General features: G+C 52.9%; 1 protein-coding gene across 2 annotated transcripts; it reads right to left on the reverse strand.

Moving 5' to 3' along the window:
* Window positions 1-234: 234 nt before the first annotated feature.
* Window positions 235-27,770, reverse strand: HELZ2 (helicase with zinc finger 2). 2 transcript variants are annotated; one of them, XM_071815494.1, is made up of 20 exons: window positions 27,664-27,770; window positions 21,726-22,871; window positions 21,452-21,635; window positions 20,898-21,005; window positions 19,817-20,334; window positions 18,911-19,543; window positions 17,166-17,949; window positions 16,702-16,777; window positions 11,325-14,835; window positions 10,417-10,502; window positions 9,900-10,031; window positions 9,491-9,658; window positions 8,681-8,822; window positions 8,103-8,219; window positions 7,389-7,581; window positions 6,396-6,530; window positions 5,701-5,919; window positions 4,832-4,988; window positions 3,952-4,119; window positions 235-3,456 (listed from the first exon to the last, which is right to left on the reverse strand). In XM_071815494.1, the coding sequence occupies exons 2-20, from the start codon at window positions 22,724-22,726 to the stop codon at window positions 3,335-3,337; spliced, it is 8,454 nt and encodes a 2,817-aa protein (XP_071671595.1). In that variant the 5' UTR covers window positions 22,727-22,871; window positions 27,664-27,770; the 3' UTR covers window positions 235-3,334. The 2 variants fall into 2 exon arrangements, with proteins under 2 accessions (XP_071671595.1, XP_065706071.1); XM_065849999.2 differs by lacking the exon at window positions 27,664-27,770 and adding an exon at window positions 27,296-27,384.

A 27,770-nucleotide genomic window follows, 5' to 3' on the forward strand; every position in this document is an offset into this window, starting at 1 on the left:
CTCTACTGCGTGTGAAAAGATCAATCCAATTAAAAAAAAACCACACCAAAACAACAACAAAACCAAGAAAACCCTCCCAGCAAATAGGGGAGGGCAATACATGCACACAACCAATGTGTAGAAAATAATCCTCCTTGCCATGCATTGCAGTTAATGCTCATTTTCTTTTCTACATTTGTTGCAAATACAGGTGGCCCCACACAGACCCTAGGCAAACCATCACATAAACAGACCTTTTATTAATAAAATTTATTATTTAAATAAATTCAAATCATTTTCACAATTATGGCTTAAATATCAAAACAGGAATGTTGAGGTTCCTTCTTAAAAACTGTAGAAGCAGGTAAAAATATTTGTATCCAAAACAACATCTGAGGTTTCCTGCAAGTCACAGACATACAAAAGATAAAAACCTGCCACATCTGAAGTTCCTTAATTTACACTTCATGACACTTATTTAATTTCCATTTTAAAAAACCAAAACCAAACGACAATTTATTGCAGTAAATTGATTGTCCTACACAGATCTGTCCAAACAAACAGTCCCATGGGCTCCTCCTCTGCCAGCCTGTAGAGGTGTCCTAGTTCTGGACGGCTGTAATTTCACGTGAGCAGGTTCCTGTTGTTCCACTTGGCCTCCAGCTCTCGCTGGTGCCGAGGAAATTAAATTACCCTGTCAGATGAACCAACATTCATGTCCTGCAACATGTTCTTTGAGCTGCAGAAAATAGAGAGCCTGGGATCGGACAGACACCCTGTGCTGCCAGTGGCTTCCTACTGGAATTACCAAAGGTTTGGTTTTTATAAGTATTTTGAGAATATGTGCTTGAAAATAAAATCCTTTCAAAAGTAAATTCAAAGCTCTGTATGCCAATGAAACCAGATTACTTTGAACTTTTTTCCTCTGTTAATTTCTGTGATTATCCATGAGCATCAGGACAAGCACATGAGACTCTGCTGTCACTAACAGTCTGTTCAGTCTGACTAATTGCACTTTCTGCCACCCCTGACTCCTGCAGCTGCACGGGCAGCTCGGCAGGTACCTTCTCACCGCCCGAGCTGCTCAGATGGTCCAGGGCAGCGTTTTCTAAACACTGCTTACAAAATGCATCTTCAGAGGAAAAAAAGAAATACATATATTGTCTTGTAACACAGAGGTGAGGAAGCGAAGTGTCTCAGTCCAGGCTTTACCCTCCAAGGGGCAGCAGTAAATATTTTTTCCCCACTGAGAGCAAAGAGAAGCTTTGTGAGGTCCCTTTCTTGGTCCATACAAACACATGGTCAAACCCCACACAAGAGCCTTGGACTAAGACACCACACTTGGGGGAGGCTCCTCATTTGTGTCCCAGGTAATGAAATAACCAGCAGAAAACAACAGGGTAGAGACTCTACACTTAACATTAGATCCTGAAAATGAGACCCACTGGTTTTGAAGGACCAAGCTGACCTGGTGAGAATGATGCTGGTGCCAGGCTCAAGTGTTTCTCCCAGCAATTCCAGCACCTTTGGTGATTCTCCACGTCAGCTTGGACACACACAATTGCATTTCAGTAGTCCACAAAAATGATTCCCATACAAACTTACTTTGGAATTGCACTAATATTTGTGAAATCAGGCTGGTGCAGAATCTTTTAAGATCCCGGACAGGACGACTTCATAGAGAAACAATGAACTTTACATCTCAGCAGCTTTCATCAAGCGTCTTTAGTCCCAAGAGGAGGCATTTCCCACGGGCTTCTGTCCCTCATGGAATCGCCAGCTGTATGTTGAAGATGTCCCTCCCCATTGCAGGGGGTTGGAGGAGATGAGCTGTAACAGTCCCTTCCAACCCAAGCTGTTCTATGATTATGATTATTATGTTTCAGTAAGACAAGAGTAAGCCTGGGGGCTCTCTAGCACACAGCTCAAGCCCACCGAATGCAGAAATGCAGGAAGGTAGTTTAAAATAAAAAAAAAGAGACCAACGAAATTTCCCCACAGGTTCTTGAGACAAGTCTAACACAGGGTCATGTGAAGAACCACAGCGCTAAATAGGACTTTTCCAGCCACGACGCTTTCTTATTGCACTTTCCTTCACGCTGGGAAGAGCCAGGCTGCAGTTCCAGCTGCAAACACGGGACAAATTTCCTCCCTACCACAGCGCGGTGAGGTCCTGGGTCCTCTCGCTCACGCCGAGCGGGATTTGCGTCCCAGCACAGTACAGATGTGGCGCAAACCCACGGCAACCGCAGCCTGGCTCCACTGCACGCAAACATGGAGACAGCCAAGCGCGTGGTCCTGGGAGAGCCAAAACAGGCACTTCATACATTCAGAACTGAAATGAGACAAAGGACACCCCTCCTTCGAAAACATCACACTTCAAAAAGCAGCTGGGTGATTCAGCAGAGCGCTTCCAGTTCACAGCAGTTTGGCTACTTTGGATTAAAAAAATACATTATACACATCTATGCTGTAGTGCAGCTACCAGAGTTCCATCACTGCTCTTGAAAACTCGGGCCATGTGACTGTGAAACAGGGTCACAAAGTTAAAAGTTAATATATTAGAAGCAGCTTTAAAAAAATACAGGGTAGGAAAGGGAGGCTCTTAGAGGACAAGATTTCAACTAAAACTGAGAACAGTTTAAAATGTGCTTACAAATTCTAGTGTTTCCTGGCAGGAGCAGTCCTTGGTCTCCATTAACTTTATACTGGTGAGAACAACCTCCTTTGTACAAACAATATGTAAATCTATTTACAAAATCAGCTTGGCCTTGGCTTTGTGATATTTACACAGAGAACAGCGCTTTGGTTAGACAAAGAGTGGTACACGGTTCTCTCATTGCTTTCTTCCTCCACTTAAAATATACCAAAAACACAACAAAAAGAAACAAAACTATTTGTTTTTCTGCTTTGAGAAACGAGAAGCCTTAAAAATTCCCTGGCCTTGGTTTATAAAACAAGTGGTAGCACTCAGAAGCTTTGGTCCCTGCAGCTCGTGCCGTGCAGGTCGTTCCACCCACGGCGAACGGACTGAGTATTTGGTCCCCTGGCAGGTAGGATGGCGGCTCCGCTGAGCATCTTGCAGTTAAAAAAATAGTATTGTCATCATCAATAGAGTCACATCCATCCATTCCCAATGCTCTTTGGTTTGCTAGAGCTGAAAGTTCCCATCCGAGGCTGCACTGATTGAAAACCCCACGAGGCCCAAGCGTGTGCTGAGCGGAGCTGTCGGAGATCCTGGCTTCCCCACCACGTTTGGCTCCATGGGTCAGGGATTGATGGAAAGATTGGTCCTTCCCAAGGCACACAGTTCAGGTAGGGAGGGACGAGCTCCTCGAGGCACACGCTGTCCCCGTCAGCGGAGCGCTGAGGTCTTCCTGACAAAAACCCCTGGGGCTGCCGTGTAGCAGTTGTGCTGCTGGTAATGCTGCAGCAACCTCCTCCACAAAGGGTTGCACTCCAGCAGGTACCGGTTCCCTGGGGGCACAGGGGTGGGGGCAGCGGGTCAGTAGTTTGAACAACACCATCACAGACACTTTTGTGTAACATTTCTAGCCTAACGGTGCTGGATAACTCGCAGGGACGTTTCCTTTAGCCAGAGCTCTGTGAAATCCCAGATCCCTCCGCAGCGCTGTCGTATCTGTGAGCAGCTTCCCTACCCATCCCAGCCTATGCCTGCGTGATTAGGAGGAAAATCAGCAGCCAAATTCTGTTAGGAGAGAGCTCTAGCATGCAAGTGATGGAAACAACGTGGTTTGAACCAGAGGGTGAGAAAAGCTAATTATAAACTCTGCATATGAGCAACTCACAACCTCCACTTTGCACAGATTGCCCAGATAGCGCAGTTTCAAACCACAGCCTAAAGAGGAGAAGAACAAAGCAAGACCATGGTCTGTACTAGTTGGGATCTCCACTCCTTTATCCCAGCATCCTGCTCCCCCACCGGCCTGTGCACGCTCCCCGCAGACCCACCTATAATGCAGAGTCCTTCCCGAGCACGCGTGATGCCCACATTGACCTGGTTTGGGTCGGTCACAAACCCCAGGTACTTCTTCTGCCAGCTCTTCGTGGGCTTCCTATCAATCTCTGACCGGGGGCAGGAGCGTACAGTTGACAGGATCACGTATCTCCACTCGCTTCCTAGAAAGTGGAATTGAAACAGATTTTTTTAGAAGAAAGCGCTCGGCTTCCCCTCCACCCCACAAGACGACAATTTCTTCACAGCAAGACCCACAAAACTGCCACTGCCCTTTGGGTTTCTCCAGCTTTGGAGGATATCCGACTCCTGGTCACTGCTCTCCAACGAGCACATGCTGTGGCAGTTTTTGAACACCCCTTCAGACATCTCCACCTCCCCATCCTCACCACCAAATCACAGAATACTGGGTTGGAAAGGACCACAAGGATGACCCGGTCCAACTTTTCCTGGCCAAAGCCTGGTCTAGACAAGATGGCCCAGGACTGTCCAGCTGAATCTCAAAAGAGCCCAATGTCGAGGAATCCACAACTTCCCTGGGGAGATTATTCCAATGGCTGACTGTTTTCAATGTGCAAAATTTCCCTCATGTCCGATTGGAACCTCCACAGGAGCAACTTGTCCCCATTGCCCCTCATCTTTTCCATGGCACTCCTTGGAAAAAGGAATCTCCATCTTCGTCATCCTCACTCTGCCTGGGCACTCCAGAGGTTTCCAAAGGATTTATTACCACAACAAATCACTCAGAAATCCAGGGGTGCTTCCTCCATGGCTGAAGTGACCCTGGCGAAGGATTTGTCTCTGGGAGAAGTTGCTTCGTTCCTTGGGAAGGCAGGAGAGGACAGAACCCACGCCCCACTCTCCCGCCAGCCTCACCTTGACTCTTCATGATGGTGCAGACGGTCACCCCACAGATCCCCTCCTTCAGGAGGTTCTTGCCGATCTCCGACACCTGGGCGTTGTAGGGGCTCAGGATGGCGATGCTCTCCGGCCGGATGGTGCCATCTAGTGTCAGCTGCTTCGCCAGCCTCACCTGGGGACACCAGCATCCTGTTCAACTGGGACCATCCCTCCCGCAGCCTGTCCCCTGTACCCTGCCCTGGGTCCTTCTCTACACCGTGGTGTGCTCCAGAATAGTGTCCTGAGCTGGATCATCGAGTCCAACTCCTTATATAACTCTGTTATTCATGTTTTATCCCAAGGATAAAATGGAACATCGACTACTCCAGTACCAAAAATGTTATTTGAAAATACATCCCTCTTTTCTGAGCAGAGCTATGCCATCTGGGTTGCACACTCATTTACAAACATCCATCGCTAACCTTGTGTATGAAAGTTGTGCCCCGTCATTATTAGATGTAGCTGTCAACTCATCTCTCAAGAGATGAATCCCCTTTTCTACACTATAAGTCTTACAAACAAAAGCCAAGTAAAATAATTAATAACTTGGTCCCCAAACAAAAGCTCCATTCCAAAATATGTTCAAGAAAGTCATCACACCCATTTTGCCCTAAATCTGATATGGAGACTATCAAGAAAGGTTGGAAATTACTCATCAAGCTTACAGTGACTAACCCCAAAAAACTTCAGAGACATTCCTTGCAAAGGAGATGCCAGGCAGACGCTGCACTGCACTCATCTGTATCCCATATCAATACTCATTGTCCCTCCACGATCCCCAGAGCCCCCCTGCCTAACATCCTCCTCCTTTTGCATCTCCAGCAATTCCCCCAGACCCTCCTCACCGCCTGCTCCACTTCTTCTGGGTTGGCTTTGGAGTTCTCATTTCCTTCCTCAGTAGAAATCATGAGGCTCCGCTCCTTCCCCTCCACGTGCCCGAAGATGATGGGGCAGCAGGGGTTATCCTTGTGGTAGAAGACGCTGGGTTTACGAATCAGATGGGGACACGTTTTCAGCCGCATTTCATAAAACTCCTTGGATGGGAACTCACAAATCCCTTTGTGCTGGCAGAGAAAAGGGGAGAAACTCAGGTGAACAAAAACCACGGAGCTTCTCAACCTGCAGCATTTTTCTTGGCAGACTATGCCTGCAGCGCCATTGCGCTGTGGCTGGGACCACACAAGCGCGTTATTCATTACCCGTGGAAGGGAAAGCACTAATGGAGAATATCTGCTTCCCAGCGGCTTGAGGCAAGCCCCAATAGTAGCATTTAGGAAGAGAAGAGAAAGAGAAAGAGAAAGAGAAAGAGAAAGAGAAAGAGAAAGAGAAAGAGAAAGAGAAAGAGAAAGAGAAAGAGAAAGAGAAAGAGAAAGAGAAAGAGAAAGAGAAAGAGAAAGAGAAAGAGAAAGAGAAAGAGAAAGAGAAAGAGAAAGAGAAAGAGAAAGAGAAAGAGAAAGAGAAAGAGAAAGAGAAAGAGAAAGAGAAAGAGAAAGAGAAAGAGAAAGAGAAAGAGAGGAAGAGATCCACTCGAGGGCCTCACCATGCGGTACTGCGTGTCCAGCATGAACGCCTGCTTGTGGTAGCGCTCAAAGAGAGAAATCTCCATGCCAAGGCTCTTGCAGAAGTCGTTGTTGACCACAGGCCGCAGCTGTTTGTGATCCCCAAGCAAAACAACCTGAAACAAATAGTGGACAGCTCAACTGTGAGGGTGGTGGTGCTGGTGAAGGCAAGCAGCTCTTTGAAAGGTTATTTTTACACAGACAAGTGTTGCTTCTTATTTATGTTACATTTATGGCAACCTCAACATGTTGGGCATTTTATATCAAAGTCCTGAGCCAGACAACACAGAGCTTCGTTCCCATCTAGCAGGAGAAAGAGATAATGTACTAAAGTCTACCAAGATCCGCTCTGTGCTTCTTGTCATGTTAATGCTTTATACCTGGGTCAGCACATTTTTTGGTGGCCGGGACACCCACCCTGTAAAGAAGCATCAAAAAAATCCAGCCACACCATCACTTGTTTCTCTTGCATAAAGAACCATAGAATGTCCTGAGTTGGGAGGGACCCACACGGATCATGGAGTCCAACTCCTGCCCCTGCACAGCACACCCCACAGTTCACATCGTGTGTCTGTGGACGTTGTCCAGTCTCCTCTTGAACACTGTCAGGCTTGGGGCTGTGACACCTCCCTGGGGAGCCTGTTCCAGTGTCCAGCACCTCTGGGTGAAGAACCTTTTCCTAATGTCCAACTGACCCTCGCCTGGCACATCTTCCTGCCATTAAAAGCCAAGAGCAAGTCTGGAGGACACAGCATGGGTGTAGATTTTAGTTACAGTCAGCAGAGTTATCCCTCAAAACAACTCCCTGAAGATACAGATACTGCCAAGATACTACCAGACACACAGATACTACCAAGAACAACCTTAAAACTTGGTAAAACTGGGAAGAGCAGCATGGGAAGGGGTGCAAGACATGCAGAAGTCTGAGAGCCCTGAGCGGCCGTCCTAGAGACGCGGATTTTGAGAGGGCTCACCTTGGCCGCGCGGCGGTGGCTGACCAAGGGGATGAGGGTCTCAGGCTCGGTGGACATGGCGCACTCGTCGATGATGATCTGCTGGACATTGAGCTTCTCCAGGCAGGGGGCAGACGCGGCCGAGCACGTGCACAGGATGACATCATGGCGCAAAAGCTCATATGCACGAGCATCTGCCAACTGCTTTTTGTACCTGGTGGTTGACAGAGAAGAAACAACGTAAGGGAAACTTCCCTGGGTTTCTCATGCTGGAACCAGGCAGAGACTAAACTTTCCCAAAATGATCGTGGCTCCGTCGCCCTCCCCAGGATGAGCTGATATTCCCAGAAAAGGGCTTTGGACGGATGCTGTAGGAAATGAACTTTGTCCTGAACTCAACAGGGACTTGGGGGGGGATGCAAGTGTCTCACAGACTTTTTATCCAGACAGACGTGAGCACCAGAGCAGAAGTGACGCTGAGGCTCTGCACTGAGCCGCTAACCCCAAGCTAATAACTTTTAATCACCATTCCGAACACACAATTTATTAATCTGTTGGGATATTTTCACCTAGTCCCTTGGCTTGTGCAAGTCAGGACAAATCCACTGACTTTCACGCTGCCTACAAGTTTGTGTCGGCCAAAAGCCAGCAAATACAGCCTAAACCTCTGCACTCCGGGCAGTGCCTCACATGGCCAACATCAGCTGTCCCTCTCCAGGGTCTCTTTCTACTCACTTCTTTGTTTCTTTTTCTGTTATGTGCTCTCCTTTCTTCACCCGGGCATCAAAGCTACAGATCTCCTGGTACAAAGGGTTGGGTGGCCGTCGAATGCGATGGTGCAGGATTATGTCACTGAATAAAGAGTCAATAGATAAATATTTTCCCCCAACACAGACCCAAGTGATCTCTTCTACAGCAAAGCACATCACATCTGCCCATGTGGAGAAACCCCATTAGCTAAAGCAGTCAGGGCCAGACTTTTCCATCTTTATAGACCTAACACTTAGCTCACCCTTGAGGACACACAAGTACTTTTCATCAGCAGTTGCAAGCAGGAATGAAGTCAGAGACTGTTAGAACTCTTCAAAAGAGAGATGAAAACATATGGGATGTTTTCAGCAACCTGAGTTTCCTGACTAGGTGCTACATTAGTATACACCTTCACTTGGGAAAAATCAAGGAAAAAGCAGGTTAATAGCACTGCTCCACAGCAACCGAGTGGAGACTGCGTTTGTTCTGGTTTGTTCAGCTTTACGGGTACAGAAAACATCATTCCCCGGCACTCTTGGAGCGTGTGGGCCATGAGGTCCTACCTGAGACCACGATTCGGCTTTGCATCCCGCAGGGCTTTGCGGGAGATGTGCCGGTTGCTCCCCGGGTACGGGTATTCCATCGTCTCAATGGCCTCCCCGTAAACTCGCAGAGGTTTCAGGTCCTTCATCTTCAGCAGCATCTCTGCGGCAGAAGAACAGGTCAGACAGCAACAGGCACCGGTGAGGCTGAAAATCCTCATCCCCTCGGAGGTGCCTGGGGTTCGCGGTGCACTCGCCCCTTCTCCCCACCCCTCGCTCATCAGCCCCTGTCACTGCTCCCGTCCTGTGCAAGGGCTCTGCTGCAGGGACCCGTCCGTGCTTTCTGCCTTCCAGTCCCCCAGCCTCTGCTCACAGCCACATGTTCTCCTTCCTACCAGCACTAGCTGCCCCAAAGGCTTAGAATCACAGAATCATTTTGGTGGGAAACAGACGCTCAAGATCATCGAGTCCAACCATTCCCCTACCCCTGGCACTGATCCATGTCCCTGAGAACCTCATCTCTGCATCTGTTCAACCCCTCCAGGGATGGTGACTCCACCACTGCCCTGGGCAGCCTGTTTCAATGCCCAACAGCCCTTTCTGGGAAGAAATTATCCCCAAATTTCCAACCTCAGCCTGCCCTGGCACAACTTGAGGCCGTTTCCTCTCATCACTTGTTCCTTGGGAGCAGAGCCTGATCCCCCTGGCTCCAAGCTCCTTTCAGGCAGTTCAGAGATCAGAAGGTCTCCCCTCAGCTCCTGTTCTCCAGGTTGAACCCCCCAGGTCCCCCAGGCACTCCCATCACACTTGTGCTCCAGAATCGATAGTTACCAGCAACAACATCAACAGACTTGTTGGATGGGCCACAGTACAAGATGTATTTTCTCCTGCTGGGATCTTCCTCTTGCAAGGATGGTGTTTGCTCCTTCTCGACACTCTCCTCATTCAGCTTATGGAACCAATAGACAATGTGAGTTCCAACAACAGTCTTCCCCGTGCCTAGAAAAGCAAGGAGATGGTTCCTGAAAACACTTTAGCTGCAACATCCTTGCTTTGCTCTACATCAGCATCTGGATGATCAGTCATGAAATAAAATCGAGAACAGAGGATACTGCCTTGAGGAGCTGCGGGTGATGCCGACCCATGCTACCTTCTCCTGTCTCACCAAGGGTCTGTGGAAAGTTCTAACCTGCCTTTCAGAACAAAGTAGACATGTTCTCATGCCATCCATCAGCCTTACCTGGTGGGCCTTGGATGAGTGTGAAGGGTTTTCTCAGAGCAGTCAGAATGGCCTGGTTCTGACTCTGGTTGAGCTTCCTGTGGCTGCTGGGCAGATCAAAGTATTTTTGCTGAAGGTTTCTGGACGTTGTCACTGTTACGGCAAAGAGCCAAAAATACAAGTTTAGAGCAGGTTACTGACAGCAGCATGCAGGGGATTCCACAGGAGGATGTGACAGGTACCAAGTGATCATGGTCCATTTACAAGACCACCTACAAATAATCCTTGTCCCATGCCAAGAGGTTCTGCCCACGAACCTTGACATTTTGGGATTAAAACAAACCCCGTACCCCTCTCCAACAGAGCATCCTGCACCTCTGGTACCTTCGCGCTGCCAGGCAGCTCCTCTCCTCCCTTGGGGTGGAATCTCCTGCTCTGGGAGCGTCACCCCCATGGCAAGAACCATGGAGCTGTGGCAGCACCTGCCCGGCCAGAGGCACGGAGCCACCAGGTAAGAAAGGAGAATATTTGCACTGACCTTTTTGAGGTGGTTCATGGCCAAGGGCGATGCTTTGAGCAAGCTCGGAGGCATACTCGAGCTTCCAAATCGCCTTCTCTTTTCGTCTGACAGACAGGGAAAAATAAGAATGAATGGAATGTAGCATAAAATAGAGAACATTGCAATAGAGCAGCTGTCTTGTTTATTTTTTCTCTCTGCTTTGGTGTTGCACTAAATCCTCCCACAAAGAACTTGAATCAAAACAACACTTACTCTGCTTTTTTGCATCTGGGACTATTGCTCAAATGTCTGAAGAGCTGAGCCTGTTGAGAGCAAGGAGCATGACTTCTGTCCCAACTCTGTTTTATTATGGTCCACCCCATTTTATTGGATTAGCTTCCAATTCTTTGCTACAACTCACAGTATAAAAAGAAGCATATTCTGCCCAGAAAAATCTGCAGCAGTTGTTGCTGCGTAGCAGGCCGTGCTGTGTACAAAGAAGGGCAAGTTCACACTCAGCTCTGCTTTAACAAGAGCAGATCTTGCTTCACCGCACCACAGGGGAATGATTGAGAAATCGGGGAGCACGTCTGCTGAGCAAATCCCCCGATCCAGTGCTTCCTGCTGCCTTTTATGACCCATATTGCAGCAATCCAGTGACAGAAGAAACAGAAGCCCTGAGAAATTTCAGCACGACACCTTCCCCTATCTCCCCATTCTCAAGGTCAACCAGAAGAGCAACAGACCATCTGGAGAGCAGATCTGAGAGACGCTGCCACCCCCAAACATCCATGGCCCACCAGCATGGGCAGTGGGAGCTGGGAAAAGACAGATTTTTTGGGAATCAGCTGCACCAGAGAGCAGTTTTGGGTGCAGCAGAGGAGCCCCATGGAAGGCGTTGCTCTGCACGGACAGGTCAAGCAGAGCAGCACCCACCAAACACTTACACGTCTGGCAGCATCTTTGGAATGAGCTCCACTGTAAACCTGGCCGAGGCCTGGGAGATTTCCACAGGGATGTTCTCCATGGACATATAATGGATGTAGAAGTTAATAGTCTGCTGATCAGTCCTGTCAGACTTCTCACTGTCGCTGAACTCCTCAGTGATCCCGTGAGCCACCCAGGTGTAGGTATCTGGATCAACCGTGAGTTTGCTTTCTGACCTACCCTTGTTAACAAAAGTCAGGTTCTGGAGGCCGTGGCTAAGGCATTCCTCATCGCTTTGAAGGCTCCCAAGCTTCAGCCCACCCAAGCGAATGCACAAGTAACAGTGGTTGAAGTCCACTTCAATGGAGCACTCCTCCAAAACATGTTTCTTTAGGAGGAAGTTCCCTTGCAGCTGTCCTTTGCTTGTTCTTTGCTTGGCCCAGGTTATTTTGACATCGTGAAGGACAATCGAGTCATTTTCAGCCACCGCACACGATGCAGACTCCATGGCGCTCATCGGCATCCACACCTTGCTGTACTCTGCTGCGTTCTTGTACTTGTCCTTGGACGGGAGGGTGGCGTATGCAGAGAAGCACTCAATGGGCTTTTCCATGTGCTGCAGGCAGACGTCGAAACCCGGTGTCACGCACCAGAGCTGGACGAAGGGCACCAGGAAGCCCCGGCAGACGTCGGTGGTGAGCTGGAACTGCAGCGTGTCACCAGCGCACAGCTCCAGGGAGATCTCCATGTAGTGTGAGCACAGGCTCTTCTGCACCTGGCCCATGAGCCGCTGGTACAGAGCCTCAGTCTTCTCCAGGAGGGAGGCCGCCGTCTCAAACTCCTCATTCCTGACGGCTGCCAGCACGTCTTGCCAAGTCTGCGTGTCAAAGAGGGTGATGCTGTGGTCAAGGAGAGGCCCTTCGCGCAGGCCATGCTCCTTCATCATCTCCGCAGAGTAGACCCTCCTCTTCCACATCAGCCTGATGCTGCTCCGCTGCTGGATGAACACGGGCTGTTCTATCAGCTGAAGAGACCTGTAGTTGATTATCTGGGGGTCTGGAAGACTGTCTTTGTTCAGTGGGAACAAGGCTTTAAAATATTTGTTCATCTCTTCGATGTCTACCACGAAGGCGATCTTCTGCAGGACTTGGTCCTTCAGCTGGGTGGCCATCTGCAGGCAGCGGGCTCTCTTCTCATACATTGTCGCCTTGAAATTCTTCCTGTTGAAGTCATGACAGAGAAACTCAATGTCATCCACAGAATAGATGACGGGCTTCTTGCGGAGCACAGAATGAAGGTGCCGCTGGACCACGACATCCATGTACCGGCGGATGGGAGAGGAAGCCCAGGTGTAGGAGTCAACATGCAGGGAGTAATGACCAGCTTTCGACTGGACAGAGGAGTTGGAGCGGCTGAAAGAGGAGCGGCTGAGCAGCCTCCTGAACTCCAGGGCCACGGGGGCCAGCTTCGGGTGGATGTCATCTGTAACAATAAGGTCGAGCATCTTGTGGAAGTCTCGAACTTTAGCAGCTAACTGCAGATGCTCCCAGATGGGGGCCATGAGACTAAACACATTTTTGGAGGAGTCTTGGTCAGGAGGCACCTCTCCCAGATGGTGTGAGAGATGGATGGAAAAAGGAAGGATGTGGCTGTACTTGTTTTTCATGAGTGACAGCTGCTGAGTGTTTGGCTCGCACTGGCACCGGAGAGGAGTGACATTTCTGGTGTCCTCCTGGTTGGTGAGGAACTCAGCCACGAAGCTGTTGAACATGATCATTAACTCCTCTATCATCTGATGGGATCCCCTGCTACCTGGGGAGCTTCCCTCATCCAACTGGTCATAGAAACAGTCCTCCTGCAGCCGCAGCTTGCGGTGGATCCTGGAGAAGTGATAGGCCACGGCTATGCAGTCCTCCAGGGTATCGAAACGTAGGGCCCCCGCCGCACCCCTGTAGTGGTCCTTAATGAAGAGCTCAGCCTCTTCATAGGACAGCTGCCTGTCTGAGCAGATCACTGAGGTGGTGAAGACCCTCTTCAATATCTCATCGGTCTTCTTTTCTACGGTGACAAACAAGGAAACCACCCGACGTTCCTTCTGCGGCAGGAGGCTGCAGACGTCTTGGCTAATGTGGGGTGGGAACATGCACAGAGGCTCCTGGGTGGGAGCGTAGTAGGTGACACCCCGTTTCTTTGCTTCCAGGTCCAAGGCGCTGCCTTTGGGAATGACGCTGGCCACGTCTGCAATGTGGATCCCAATCTCGTAGTGACACCCCAGATCCCTCACGGTGATAGCATCGTCCAAATCCCTGGCACCTTGGGGGTCGACAGTGAAGGTCACGTAACTCCGACAGTCCTTCAGGTTTTCCTTGGTGAGGTTTAGTTTGCTGCTGGAGGTGTATTTGGTTGACTCCTTGGTGACAGCAGCTGGGTATTTCTTCTTCAAACCATATTCCAAGTCAAGGATCTTTAAGCCTTCTTCCAAAGTCAATGCTGCACGCAAAATCTCCGTTATTATCCCCAAAGGGTAGTAAAACCCTTCCCGCCAGGAGATAACCTGGACACAGAAGAGGTGGCATCTCCTGGTCTCCTGGCTGATCTTCTCACAGCTGACCACCTTGTACTTCCCATTGACGAGCCTGCGGATGGGAATGACGTTGGGTTTCTCTTTCAGCCCCGGGACGAATATTTTGGTGACGGTGCGATCGATGGGTATCATCACCCGGGGATCGAATTCGTCCATCATGCAGATGAAGGTCCGCTCTCTGTCGGCGCGCTTTAGGATGCCCACCACCTTTCCTTGCGGGCGGTGGCTGCCACTGTCAGCCGTGCTGCCCTGCAGAATTTCCACCAGCACCTCATCCCCCGTGAAGGCCATCCCACAGTGAACTCGGCCTTTGATCTGAATGCTCATGGCAGGTGAGTTGTTGAGGGTGAAGGCAGAAGCTCTGTCAAACCATTCTTTGATCAGCTCGCATCTCTTGTACATTTTGGGGTGCATGTGCAGATACTCCTGCATCATCTGAGAAGAAAAGCTGACGTATTCCTGCCTGTCCTCCCGCAGGCTTGAAGCCTCAGACTTCACTTTCAACAGCCCTTCCTCAGACACCGTCACCAGCATGTTCTTGCTCTCATCTAAGAGCTCCTGCAGGATGGGATCATCAAGATTCATGCTCTCATCCTCAGAGCTCCAGGAATCTGTGTCGCTACCCTCTTCGTCCCCCTCTGGGCTCTTCCTGCTCCAGCTCTCCTTGTCACATGCTGCCTGTTTGATCTGGGCCATGGTGAGGTTCTCCGGGAAGATGCTGCCCTTCTCGATGCACCACTGGATGAAGCGCTTCCACACCTTGCTGCACTGGCCATGAGAGCACAAGGCCACGGCATCCCCCACCGCGACAACCAGTGACTGGGCCCGGGTCATTATGGTGTTGAGCACTCTGGCTTCATTGAAGAACTCGAGGTGGTGGGAGGCTGAGACACTCAGGCTCTTGCTGGTGTGGACTGTGCTGATGATGATGACCCGGAACTCCCGCCCTGCACCAGAGGGGACAAGGGAGATGTCACTCACGTGAACCCAATGGTGAAGACCCTGCCTGGCTGCCACCTGGCGCTCTGCCCATCTACACTGGGTTATGTGGCTATGGGCTGATGTAACCTCACTTAACCGGTTGAGTCATGGGAGTCATTTGATGCAAATAAAGCAGTTCTTGGGTTCATGAGGCATGAACCAGGATCATAGAATCATAGAATAATTTTGATTGGAAAAGCCCCTCAAGATCATTGAGTCCAACTGTTCACCCAACCCTGGCACTACCCCATGTCCCTGAGAACTTCATCTCCGCACCTGTCCAACCCTTCCAAGGATAGTGACTCCACCACTGCCCTGAGCAGCCTGTTCCAATGCCCAACAGCCCTTTCCAGGAAGAAACTGTTCCCAAGATCCAACCTCAACCTCCCCTGGCACAACTTGAGGCCGTTTCTTTGTGTCCCTGTCTCCCCTCAGCTCCTGTTCTCCCGGCTGAACCCCCCAGGTCCCATCATACTTGTGCTCCAGCCCCTTCCCCAGCTCTGTTCCCTCCTCTGAACTCGCTCCAGGACCTCAAGGGCTTTCCTGTAGTAAGGGGCCCAAAACTGACGCAGTCACTGCCCTGGTCCTGCTGGCCACACCAGTGCTGGCACAAGCCAGGATGCTGGTGGGTTTTTTGGCCACCTGAGCATATGCTGGCTCATATTCAGCCACTTTCACCCACCACCCCCAGAAGGACACCACGAGGCCATCACCACCCAGGCACCAGGGAGGGATGGGCAGTGTGGAGACCAGATAGAAGCCAGGTAATGGAGCAGTGGGTGTCCATGGAGCAGCTCCATGTGCTCAGAGCCATCAGCAGCCCCTGCCAGCCACCCCTCACACACATGGGTGGAGTTTTCTGTGAATCTCAAATCCCTCAGTGAACCCAGGGTCTAGCAGGGACATGAGCAGTGACCGTTGGCAGGAATCCCTCTCCCTTCGAGCACAGCTCTGCTGGTTGCCCGACAAACAACAAACAGCCAGAGGCACCCTGGTGATTGCAGAGCTGGGAAGAGACTGCAGAGAAAGGGTGTGGGGATTGAAACACACCCCAGGGGTCGGTTATTCTCACCACGAGGAGTCCCAGCTGCACAATAAAACAAATAATAATAATAAAAGCAGGGATGAGTCACAAACTACATCCTAGAGGATAAACCCAGCCCTATCCCTCTCTCTTCACCCAGAGCAGCAGACTCCTCCTTTAGTGAGCTGTTCTGGGATTTTTTTCAGCAACTGATACCCACAGGCCATACTGGTTTCAATTCTCTTCTATTACTGGCCCCCCTGCTGGTACCTGGGGCCTCACATGATTCACACATGCTCAAGCCCCCGGGATTGCACTCAAAGGGTTTTCACCCTCCTACAAAGCAACATCCATATATTTGAAACGAGTTGACAGCTAGGTGCAGATTTAATTCAGTGTGAAATCTTATTCGCTAAGGAAGAGATGAAATCAAAGAATTCCCAAGCAGAACGGGATGGAAATCAGCCGAAGGATTTCCAGGCACCTCCTCTCCATTGGTGCTATGGGGGCTGTGGTGGGAGAGCCATGGGGAAGGGCAGGGGAGCTCTGCCCACACCACACACACTCTCCCATAGAGGGATTTGCCACAAGATCAGCCAGTATGTTGCATTTTAGCAAGCAGGACAACATTAGGATGCCAGAAAGACTTTTGCTAATGACCCAGTATCCCCTCCCCTTGCTCATTACACAACGGCTGTAGCTGCAATAGACCCTCCCATCCACCAGCATGAGTGGGAAAGTTCTCCCCAGCATGCGGAAGACCTCAAAGCACAGGCAGACGTGACTAACTATTGCACCAAAGACAAACCTGGCAAGTTTTCATAGTTTTCTACCACCACGTCTTGTAGCTGCTTCTTCCTCAGCTCTTGTCTTGTTGCAGAAACCTGGTAAGAAAGAAATGGGCACAACTGAATAGTTTCCTCTCAGAAACACCCTCCACCTGACACCACGGTCCCTCACCCTTCTCAACTGAAGGTTCCCCAAAAAAGTCATTCGATATCAGCCACAGGTCCCAGGCTGACTTCAGCCAGTGCTTCCAGTGCTGTCCCAGTTAACCTGCCTCGAGGATGCTCAAAAAAACCTTCAACTAACCCATCCCACCATGAGCCATCTCTGCGTCAACCACCCATGATGTACTACGTGAATGGAGAGTCCCTCTAAAAAACCATGGGTGGCATATGAGCCCCCAGATTCCCCATTTTTACTAGGATTATCATCAATAGAGTCTAGCATTGATCACGGAATGCTCAAATGCGTGGTTCTCCCACACACCTGCATCCCGTGGGACACCACACAGATCTTCTTCAGGTCTCGGACACCCCACTCGTCTGGCCACCTCTGGTAGATCTCCTTCACCTTCTCAATCACTTGTATTATCTCAGAGGTGTTGTGCCAAGAAATCATGGACAAATCCCGTTCAGCCACACCAGACACGTGGCAGAAGACAAGTGGGAAAATTTCAGGATGGGGTGGGATGTTCCCACTGGCTTGGATAGCATTGCCTTTGCCGATGTAGAAGTGTTTGGAGACAAACTCAATGATGCCTGCAGTGGAACGGTAATTCTCATTGAAGATGATCCTGCTCTTCATGGCCACTTCGTGCTTCTCTTTCTGGTAAAACTGAAAGAGTCGGTTTAAGAGGGTGTAATCAGCAGATTGTCCATCCCCGACACAGAACAGCTTTGGGGTTATCTGCATGTGGTCCCCAGCGAGGACGATCCGAGTCTCAAAAGTGGCATAGGCGAGCGGAACCAAAGCTTCGCACTCCAGCATCTGAGCAGCCTCGTCAATCATGATGTGGGTGAAGAAGCCTGGGGGAACCCTCAGGTTCTTGGATAACATGGAAGTGGTAATAATGATGCGGTGCCGGTCAATCTCCGCCTGCGTGGGGTGGCGGAAGGAGCGCTGGTCCGGTGAGAGGCAGCAGTACATCTGTGTGGTGGGGTCCGTCATGTTGGTGGGACGGTCGGTGGAAATGATCCTCAAGGGAACAGCCCACGGGTGCCCGCTGGTCACGTAGTTATGGAAATACTCCCGGATGTAGATGTCAGCAGCACTGGAGGTGAACAAAAGGGGAAAATTTCAAGGAATTGTGTTCTTCCCAATTCTGTGGCCATCATCCAAATCCACTATCTGATTATTTGCCAACACACCCCCAAACTCTCCCCCAGTTTTGTGTGAGAACACACTCACCACAGGAGATATTTCCAAGCCTATTTTGAGAGTCTGGTTTAAAATAGGAGTTGATACTCAGGACTAGTGCATCTCTCTGTGCTCACATGGAGAAATGCAATGTGTCCAACAAAATTTGTGTCCCTACTTCTCTCTAGGGCCAAGTCCCACAGATGTCCCCTCTGACAGCTGAACATCCCCGGCCCAGGTGGGTGGCACCAGATCTGCAGAAGAAGCTTCAGTGCAACTGGAGAGCCCGAAAGAGGCTCAGATTAGCAGCCACCCATCTATTATACATTAAAAACGAAGGCAGTAACAACCTGCAGGATGGGCACACTCTTCTCAGTGTAACTGCTCTAATTTTAACAATCGTGCCCTGGTTTCTCTGAAGGCAGATTCAACGGCAGTCAGACCAGATCTACATTTCCTTTTCCCCTGGAAGAGTCAAAAAACTGGCGTGTGCACAGAGCACAAGAGTTTTCAAGGGCAAGCAGAACACAGTATTATCCCCGTAAAGTCAGGCAAGAGCTTTCTCCTTGCCGTACACAGTGAAGGCTGAAAGAGCGAAGTGTCTCTCCAACCCCATGCCTGTTTTATAATGGATCAGGAATATGTTGTTCCACAAAGATTTCACCCACATCATGTTTCTTCCTAACAGGAAGTCCTAGAGCAGTTTAAGACATATTAAATAAACAAGAATTTATTTAAACAAGCAATTGAAACGCACACTAAGCAAAGGGCAGCTGAGCCACGTCTCACACCCCCTGGCTCCATCCCATCCCAACAGAGCAGCTCACTTGGCCCATAGCCCCCATGGCCTCTTCCCCACATTCCTCCCTGCCTACCTGTTGGTGTGGGTGCAGATCAGCACCCGTGTGTTGGGCTGCCTGAGGATCTCAATGGTGGCCATGGCCAAGGTGAACGTCTTCCCTGTGCCGAAGGGTCCATAGATGAGCAGTGGTGGGACCTGCCGGCTGCTGGTGGCTTGTCCTGTGATGAAGGAGATTGCCAGTTTCTGCTTGCTGTTCCCCTGCTGCGGTGACCCAAGGGAGTAAGGGACAGAGCAGCTGGCAACATCTGGTAGGACCAGCTTCTCATCCAACAGGCGGTCCACAGCCTGGTGCCACTGCCGGAACAGCAGCTGGTCGATTTGGAACTGGATCTCCACCTTGTGGGAGGTGTTTGGCTTGAAGTTCAGCTCTGAGCAGCATCTCTTTGGTATCTGTAGCCAGATGGTCTTCTCTGTGGTGGCTTTATGCTCCACAATAACCTCATAAACCTGATTGTCAACAGGTGGGTCAAGTGCCAGGAAAGCCGTGGGCGCAGACCTGCTCAGCAGATAGCCCTCGTCGGTGTCCGGTGAGAGGTTGTAAGGGGTACACACTTCAGCAAACAGCTCGCCGGAGACAGCAAACTTCATCCCCATTGAAAGGCTCTGCAGCGCGGGGCTCAGCGAGATGAGGACGCGCAGGTTGAGTCTGAAAGGAGGAAACACCCTGGTGAGCATCAGAGAACCCGCCCATCAGCTCAGCAGCAATCCAGGGCTGAAGAACAAGCCTCAACCCCTCCCCTCCTACCCCTACCCAGCAAAACACCGTTCTTGGAACGTTTCCATGTTTCTTTCTGGGAAGGTGCCCTAGGACCAACCCAGAAGAGATGGAGACTTCAACAGCAGCCTGGTCCCAGGGTCGGCAATGGGGCTGTGGTCCCCAGAGAGAAGAAACCCCTTGGGATCCACACCTGGCACTTACTTGGCAACCAGAGCCTGCTCGGCTTCTTCCTCACGGAAGAGGAAGCTGTGCATCCTCTCGCGGTAGTTGAGACGGGTGATGGGAACTGTCGTGCCACCCTCACGCTGGTAATCCAGCGCCAGAGCAGGAGGTTTGTACTTGGCCAGCAGATCCACATCTTCCCCGGTCCTCGGCACGCTGGGAACAATAATTCGGTTCCCTCTGTCCCATCGCAAGAAGTTGACGGTGCGGAAGCTCTCCCTGGGGATGTGCTGAGGGGTCTCCCGCCGTCCCACCTTCACCTTGATCTTCTGTATGAGGACGGGGCGGGTGCCGAAGTCGAACACCACCCACTGCTCAAAGACGCCCAGCACGGAGCACTCCATGCAGACATCCACCAGCGCCGTGCGTGGGGAGGAGGGCAGGGTGGCCACGTTCTCCCCCCGAAGGTAGTGGAGGCCCCGGCAAAGTCCATTCCCCGAGAGGTAGAAATTGACTCCAGGTTCCTGTTTCAGGAGCGCCACATGCTGCAGAGGCATCTGCCAGCAGAGGAGAATACAGAGACATGGTGAGAGCAGCGCACAGCTTGTGAGGTCCTTCCAGCAGCAGGTCCTACCCAAAGCTGCTGCAGGAACCAAATGCCATGCTGGACCTACGGTGCTCTTGAAATTCTCCTGAAAGAAGCTTATTCCTCATGCGACCTCACAGCAATTGTTTCAAGGTCTTAAAGAACCTCAGGTTTCAGTTTTATAGCAACTGAGCCTGTCTGCTGTAAATGGGAAATCTCCTACACTGGAGAGGAGAATTAGATCCGGGCTCTTGTCCCCAACACCCATGAAATCCTGGGCAGGGAAGTGTCTGAATTTTGTTGTGACGATACGTGGGAGGTGCTGAGAGCAGCCGAGTGCACCCCAGCCCCATGGCACGAGATGAGACAGGAGACATTGTGGCTGCATCCCCTACACACAGTCCCAAATACACCACATGTCCTCACTGGGAAGTTCCCAAGTCCCTGTTCTTCTGCTCCTTGCAGAAATAACAATTTGAAAAAACCAAAAACCAAAAACCCCAAAGGACAAGGACTGTGCAGAGCTGGGCTTACCTGGGAGTGGACCCTGAACTTCCAGCAGTATTTCATCCTCCTGTCCTCTGACTGCACGTGCAGGGGCTGCTCACACACAACTCTGACGCCCTCAATGTGCTCGGCCATCTGTGAGGGATGCATGAGAGGAGGGGGACTGAAGGTGACAGTCCAGGAACACACTGCAGAACCCTCCATGGGGCCATCTTCATCCTTTGCCTTCACACTATGTCCTTCAGAGAGGGGACTGTCAGTAAATAATGGTTGGACTCGATGATCTTAAGGGTCTCTTCCAACCAAAATGATTCTATGATTCTATGATTAAATCCTCATGCTCAATCCTCACCCACCACTCAGTGTCCTTAGGGAATGAAAGGCCCCCCAGCAGAGAAGCGCAGCCGGGTGCCCCGAGCAGGCACTTGGGTTGCCATCTCGAAAGGGGTGAAGGAGGAGGGACACAACACCCCTTTCTGCATCCCTGTTAGGACGGCGAGCGGTGTGCTCTGTCCCCCACCTCTTACATAAGCAGCTTCTCGCGATGCGCAGGACCAATGCGCTCCCAGCCCGTAACTCACAATGAACACCTCGTTGGAGCACGTTTGATACTCAGCGAGGAGCCGGTCCTGGTAGGACAAGAGCCCATCCTTCAGGGCTTGCTTCTTTTTCTTCGCGGCAACCTTCACCCTCTGTATCCACTCCTGCAGCTCCTCGGCAGAGTGAGCCTTGGTGCAGCTTTTCCCCATTTCGCACATCTCTGCTCTGTCAGGAGAGAAGCGGAGGGCCCATGGGGAGGTTGGCAGTTGCCTGCAGGCCCTGCCCTGTCCCCAGCACGCCCAGGGGACACTTTACCTGCTGCACAGGGAGAACTTGGTGAGCCCGAGTGGCGGCGCGCGATGGACCCACTGGACAGAGGTGTCTGCCGAGAGCATGTGCCTGTGCTCCACGGAGGAGCAGTGGCTCTCAAAGCTCTCCTGCGAGCTGAATGTCACCAGGCAGAGCCGGCAGTAGAAGTGCACAGGTGCAGGCGCCGCCGCTTTGCCATTGGTGCTGCAGGTCCCTGTGGTCGGCAGCAGCAGGTCAGAGCGAACCAAGCCCTGCTCCCTCTCGGCTTTCCAGACGGCCATCTCCAGGTCGCTGTGGGCAAACTGGCAGCGCAGGGGGCCGTGCCGGCAGGGCTGGCCCCTGGACACGAACCGGCAGTAGCTGAGGGTGGCCATGAACTCGGGGCAGGGCCGCACGGCCGTGTACTGCTGCTGGCGCCGGCTGTCCGACACCACGTGCACCAGCAGCGGGACCCAGCCGCGGTGACGCTCGCATAGCCAGCCCTGCCCGCCCGCCGACACGCGCTGGGGGCAGCCAAAGAAGCAAGGCTTGCAGATCTCCTGGAAATAGCCCCCGAACTCGCTGGCGATCTCCCTGGCGGCGCTGGACGCGGGGAGTGGGCCAGCGGAGCAACCCCCCAGCTGTGCCTGCAGCACCGCAGCCTTCAGCTGCCACCGCTCCAGCTGCTGCTCCCTCTCGAAGTTCCAGACCATGGCCTCCTCAGGGCTCCAGGCGAACGTGCACTGGCTCCCATGCTTGAGGCAGCCCAGCCCCACCGTGTAGTACCTGCAGACGGCGTAGTGGGCCGGGGTGGGGAAGCCGGGCCGCCGGTACACCTTCCTCCAGGCTGTGCCGCGGCGGCCGCGGCGACGTGCCAGCAGGATCTCGTGCATGCAGCGGTGCTCCACCTCACGCACGTGGTAGATGATCTCGTTCTCCTTCACGCTGCACTTGGAGCAGACCAGGAGCAGCTCCAGCTGCTGCTGGAGGCTGCCCAGCGGCACGGCTGGGCTGTTGGCCATCGGCATCCTCGGCGGCGGCTCGAGCCGAGCGACAATTAACGGCGGGAAGTTCCTATGAAGCGGTGGTGATGCTGGGGGAAGGAGGCGCCATGGAGCGGCCGTGTCCTAACTCACTACATACCCGCCGGCCATTAGTGCGAGTTCACAAAGCCTGACAAAGAAATGAGGAACAAGCGACTTAGCAGGAAACACCAGCCGCTGCCTGGCTGGGCACACGTTGAGGCGCCGGCACAGCCTGGTTCTGCTCACCAGCCGGAGCCTCACCCGCCACCCAAATCCCCTGAGACACCGTCAGCACCCGAGCACCTGGGGTCTGTCACCATGTGCTCACCCAGAGGGGCTCCCAGGGACCAGGCTCTGGGCTGGGCTCAGCTCGGTCCCGCCGTGCTGCAGCTGGTGGCATTTACGACCCAACACAGGAGAGATGGCTGCCCTGGGGACCCCAGCACAGTCCCCGCAGCCACCACCGACCTCCTCCCGGACCGCAGCCGGACGATCCGACTTCCTCTTCCCGCTGCCGGTGCCTCCCCCACCCCCGCTCATTCCTGCCAACTTTCTCTTTTTCCTTCTTCCCCCCCCCAGCTCTGGCTGGACAGCACCATCACCGCTCCCCGTCAAGCAGGAGAAAGCCAGCTCCAATCCCCAGCCCATCTTCTCCTGTGGCACAAGAGATTAATTGCAATTAATTAACAAAGCAACCGCCCTCTTTGTTCCTCAGATGCAGCACCCAAGGCTGGGAGATGGGCATGCTGGAACAGGGACCCGCTGGCATCTTCTCCAGCCGCCACCTTGGTAAACACCCGGCTGGGAGAGCTCCAGCTCGGCGGCGAGGAAGGTGACTCATGGCTCCCTGCCCTCCCCGGCCACCGGCTCCAGCATTTGCCAGCAGTTTCCTGGGCAACCAGAGTCTGGGAGCATCCCTGGGAATGATGCTGCAGGGTTTGGTGGCTCGGGGTGAAGGAAACACGCCAGGTCGGATCCACGGGCAGCCAGTGCTGCCAAGCGAAGCCACCGGCCTCGTGCCGAGTAACCACCTGCGCCTCCGGACCTCAGCCACAACAGACGGGCTCCAACAACACACGGAAAGAGCCGCATTGATGGCTGTGGTCTGCCAATGGAGCAGGGAGAAACTTTCCACTGTTTCTGCAGAAATATGTTTCACTTCTAATTAAGACTGCTTTGCCTGTGCCGGGATGAACAGGCTGCTCAATGCAAGTAGGTGGATGCTGAAGCTGCTGCCCCAGCTGAGGCTACAGGCAGCAAACACAGAGCCAGTGCCACAGGAGGCAGCAGCTGGAGCATCGCTTGCCCTCCCAGCACCGCGAGCGAGCTCCTCGCATCCTATTCAGGTGTCACAGCACCCACCAGCTGCCCAGCAGAGAAATCACTGAGTCCTACTCCTCTGCCGTGCGTCACGTTGGACACGTGCTTGGTGGATAAACACAACTCCAGTTTATCTCCTGAGGTCTGGCAGCGAGCCTGGCACTGGGCAGAACTGATGCTTTCTGTTTCAGTCAGCTGCGAGGCTCCACGGCAGAGCCCCACAGCAGAGCCCCACAGCAGAGCCGGTTCTTCCTCCACCACAGTCTGGGTCACCGTGCCGTGCCTTGATTCATCTCTGCACCTTCATTTCCAAACCTTTACCTGCAGCCCTCCCGTGCAGACTGGCAGCCTGTACTTAATGCATGATTTACAGCTGGGTGGGCAGCGTGGTCCTGCCGTGGCTCTGCCTGGCCTCTTAGCTAGAAATTGTCCAAATCTTCAACATCTGCTGGGACCAGCGTGGTCCTGCCCAGGCAGCATCACCCACATGCTGCGTCCTGTGGGTACCAAAGCCCAGCAGAGCTGTGGGATGTGAACACAGCACCGGTTCTAAGGAAGAGCATTCTCAACCCAGAGTGGGGCTGGGGCCAGTGGAAAGCCAGGGCATCCCCATCCTCTGCCTGCAACAAGGTCACGGTCATCGCAAGGAAACCATTTCTGCAGCCCAGCTGCTGCATGGGGTTCAAGAGCTTTTTCTTTGCTCTGGTTCTACCACAAAAAAAGAAATTGGGGCTGCAGCAGAGGTTTTGGTGCTACCTGACTGCTGATTGATGCAGAGAAAATGCTTTGCACTGAAATGAAATAACTTGAGAAACAATAAAAATAGAGGAGAAAATCTCTAAACAATAAAAAGGCAGGAGGTGGAGTGGGATGCTGTGTCTCCTGTGGCACCAAGGGATGCTCCACTGATGCCCAGTGAGGCTACAGGGCTGCAGACCTGAGGCTGTTCCCTCCGCACCCCACAGCCACCTCCTTAGAACAAACCTTCCTGGGACAGACACTCAGGTTCGGGATTTGTGCAACACTCATGAAAACTCCAAAATGCCTCAGTAATGCACAGGAAAGAGGAGGAAACCTGATTGCTGGCACTTGGCTCCACAAGCTCCGCAGTCCCAGCACATCCGCAGCCACAGAGCCCAGAGGAGACCCCATCATGCAGTGGCACCAACACCGAGCCGCTCCGGTAAACCCTTGAAGCACCCATAAAAACCATACAGGACAGCTAGGCTGTTACTGGTATTCATCCCCAAAGCAGGAAATCCCAGTTTGGAAAAGTCAAGAGGGAACATTCTGCCTTTAAAGGGTCAATTCCCTTGCTGTTTATTTTTTTTAGAAAGCCTTTGATTTTGAGCAAGCTGCCAGAACATGCTCTGGGTCTGGAGGTGGGAGGGAAGAAGGGGAACTGCAAACCCCTCTTAAAGTCTCTGCACAGCACCGGTATTGATGCCAAATTGAAGCCTTTTTCTTTCTGCAATGATCTTATACTGGAATAGAAAGGAAAAAAAGAAAAAAGCTAAAGGAACTTTTGAACTCCAGGCCCGGGCAGAGGCACAAGGAAGCTCAGGACACACACACACCACAAGATAGCAGTCCTACCCATGATAAAACTCTGATAGCAACAGGGCAAAATCCAAGTGCCCTGAGGCAGGTGGAGCTGTGAGAGCAATATTTACTATCAAGCCACAGACTGCAATTTGCAAGCTGAATTTTGTATATTTTAATAAAACCAACCTTTTCTTTTTTTACACTGGCCCTGAAAAGCCCAGCCTGGTGTTTAAAGCCACTTGCATCCCGCTGATGGGTGAAACAAGTCCCTCTGGCAGATGGGGAGGCTGGTTTAGTGCATACCCAGCTCTGCACCCACTCCCAGCCCCGCTGGGGGGGCGATCCACCTCTCTCCCAAGTGCACATACCCTCACCAGGCACCAGCACAGACACACGTGAGTGCCCGCTCAGCACCGGTCCAGCCTTGAGGCAAACCAAACCAACACACCAGCGCCTCGCCAACAGCATCTCCTCCTTCTGGTCAGGGCCAGGCCACACGATGTCCGAGCATCGTCCCCCAGCAGGCGCCTCGCGAGGCTGCGCTGACGCCAGGGATAATCACATTTCCTTGGAAATGGCGAGTCGGAACACGACCGCGGCAGAGAAACACCCATCGCGCCTCCGCGGCTGAGTCCTGCCGCTCTGCACCCCTCGGCCATCCTGGCCCAGTCGGGGGATGGTGGCCTTTTTGCCAGGCCTTGTCTCAATTAATTATTGACAGGAAATGAGGCAACGTGTTGTGGGCGGATGATCCAAGCACCCCTTGATCGATAGCACAGCTGGGGGACTGTGCACCTTGGGGATCGCGGCCCCACATCCTGGTTATCGGTCCTGCCAAGCACCGGATCTGGGCACCCAGAGAGTTTTTCCTGTCAGCTGCAAGGGCTCAGAGCAGCTGCACAAGACCAGCCCAGTGTCCCCCTGCAAGCAAACGGCATGGCCAGGCTGGATGGGAGAGTTTGGCACCACAGATGCTGCCCCGTGCCATGTGCTTCCCCATCACCTGTCCTTATCCTCCGGTTTGCACTGAGGCCATGACGCCTCCAGTATTTCCCTCCTGGGCAAAACCAACCTCAAAAGTTCCTGGGCCCCTCCTTTCCCAAACCTTTTTCAACAAGACAGTTCACTCCACATCCTACCTAGAGATCCAGCACTGCCCTGCCAGCTGCAAAGTGACAGCCATGCCACCGCTGCCCAGGCGGGTGAGCAGGTATGAACCCCCAATTTGTGCACAGCCCCCAGGCACCTGCAGCCCCAGCTCCTGCATTTGCTTTATCCAACCATAAAAACTTCCCTGGGAGCTCCCAGACCAGGAACCCGAAGCTCGGAAGCAGCAGCAGGGACAGAAGAGCTGCTGGGCATTGTCACGGGAGCCAGCACCGCACACCCTGACAGCCCAGGGCTCTGCACCCCAAAACCTGCACCCCGACCGTGCCTCCCCACGCTCCCGAAGGGGCTCCCAGCACGGGCAGGGATGCTGCGAGTGGGGACTAGGACTGAGCGGGATGAGCACCCTGCACTGCCCTGCAGCACCCCGAGTCCTGCAGCACCCCAAAGCGCTCGGCGGGGACACCGGGAGCACCCGGTACCTGCAGCACCCTAAAACGCTCTGCGGGGACACCGGGAGCACTTCGCACCCTGCAGCACCCCGGAGCATCCGGTCGCTCCGCAGCCCCCCGGTCCCGGTGCCCACCCCGTCGCTCTCACCGCTGTTGCCGTTGCCGCCGCCGCCGGGGATGGGGGGACGCGGGGACTCGCCACCTCCGCCGGTTTCGTTTCTGGGGCCTCCCCGCATTCAAACCGGGGCCGGACTTCGCGGAAATTGCATCACGGCGGCCCCGCCCCGCCCGCCGGCACCGGAGGGAGCCCGCACCGGCATCTGGCGGCAGCGCTTCCCGCACCGAATGGATGGGTGCTCCCACCCTCTGAGGTCCCCGTTTCCTAGCCCCGGGGTACCCATTTCCTACCCCGGTCCCGTTTCCCTCCGCACATCACGGGGCCGAGTTTCCCCCCCGGTCCTGCCCGTCCTCCCGGCGGAGGGACCCTCCCGGGGCCACCGGCCGCTCCTCACCCACCTAGGGTCGGGGCTCGCCCGCGCTCCGGCTCGGGACCGGCGGTATCGGCTGCTCCGGAGAATAATAAAACGAATACTCAGCAGCAGCCGCGGTCCCAGCCCGGCCGA

This window comes from Patagioenas fasciata, chromosome 16 (genome assembly GCF_037038585.1).
Source record: "Patagioenas fasciata isolate bPatFas1 chromosome 16, bPatFas1.hap1, whole genome shotgun sequence".
In the NCBI taxonomy this organism is placed as follows: domain Eukaryota; kingdom Metazoa; phylum Chordata; class Aves; order Columbiformes; family Columbidae; genus Patagioenas; species Patagioenas fasciata.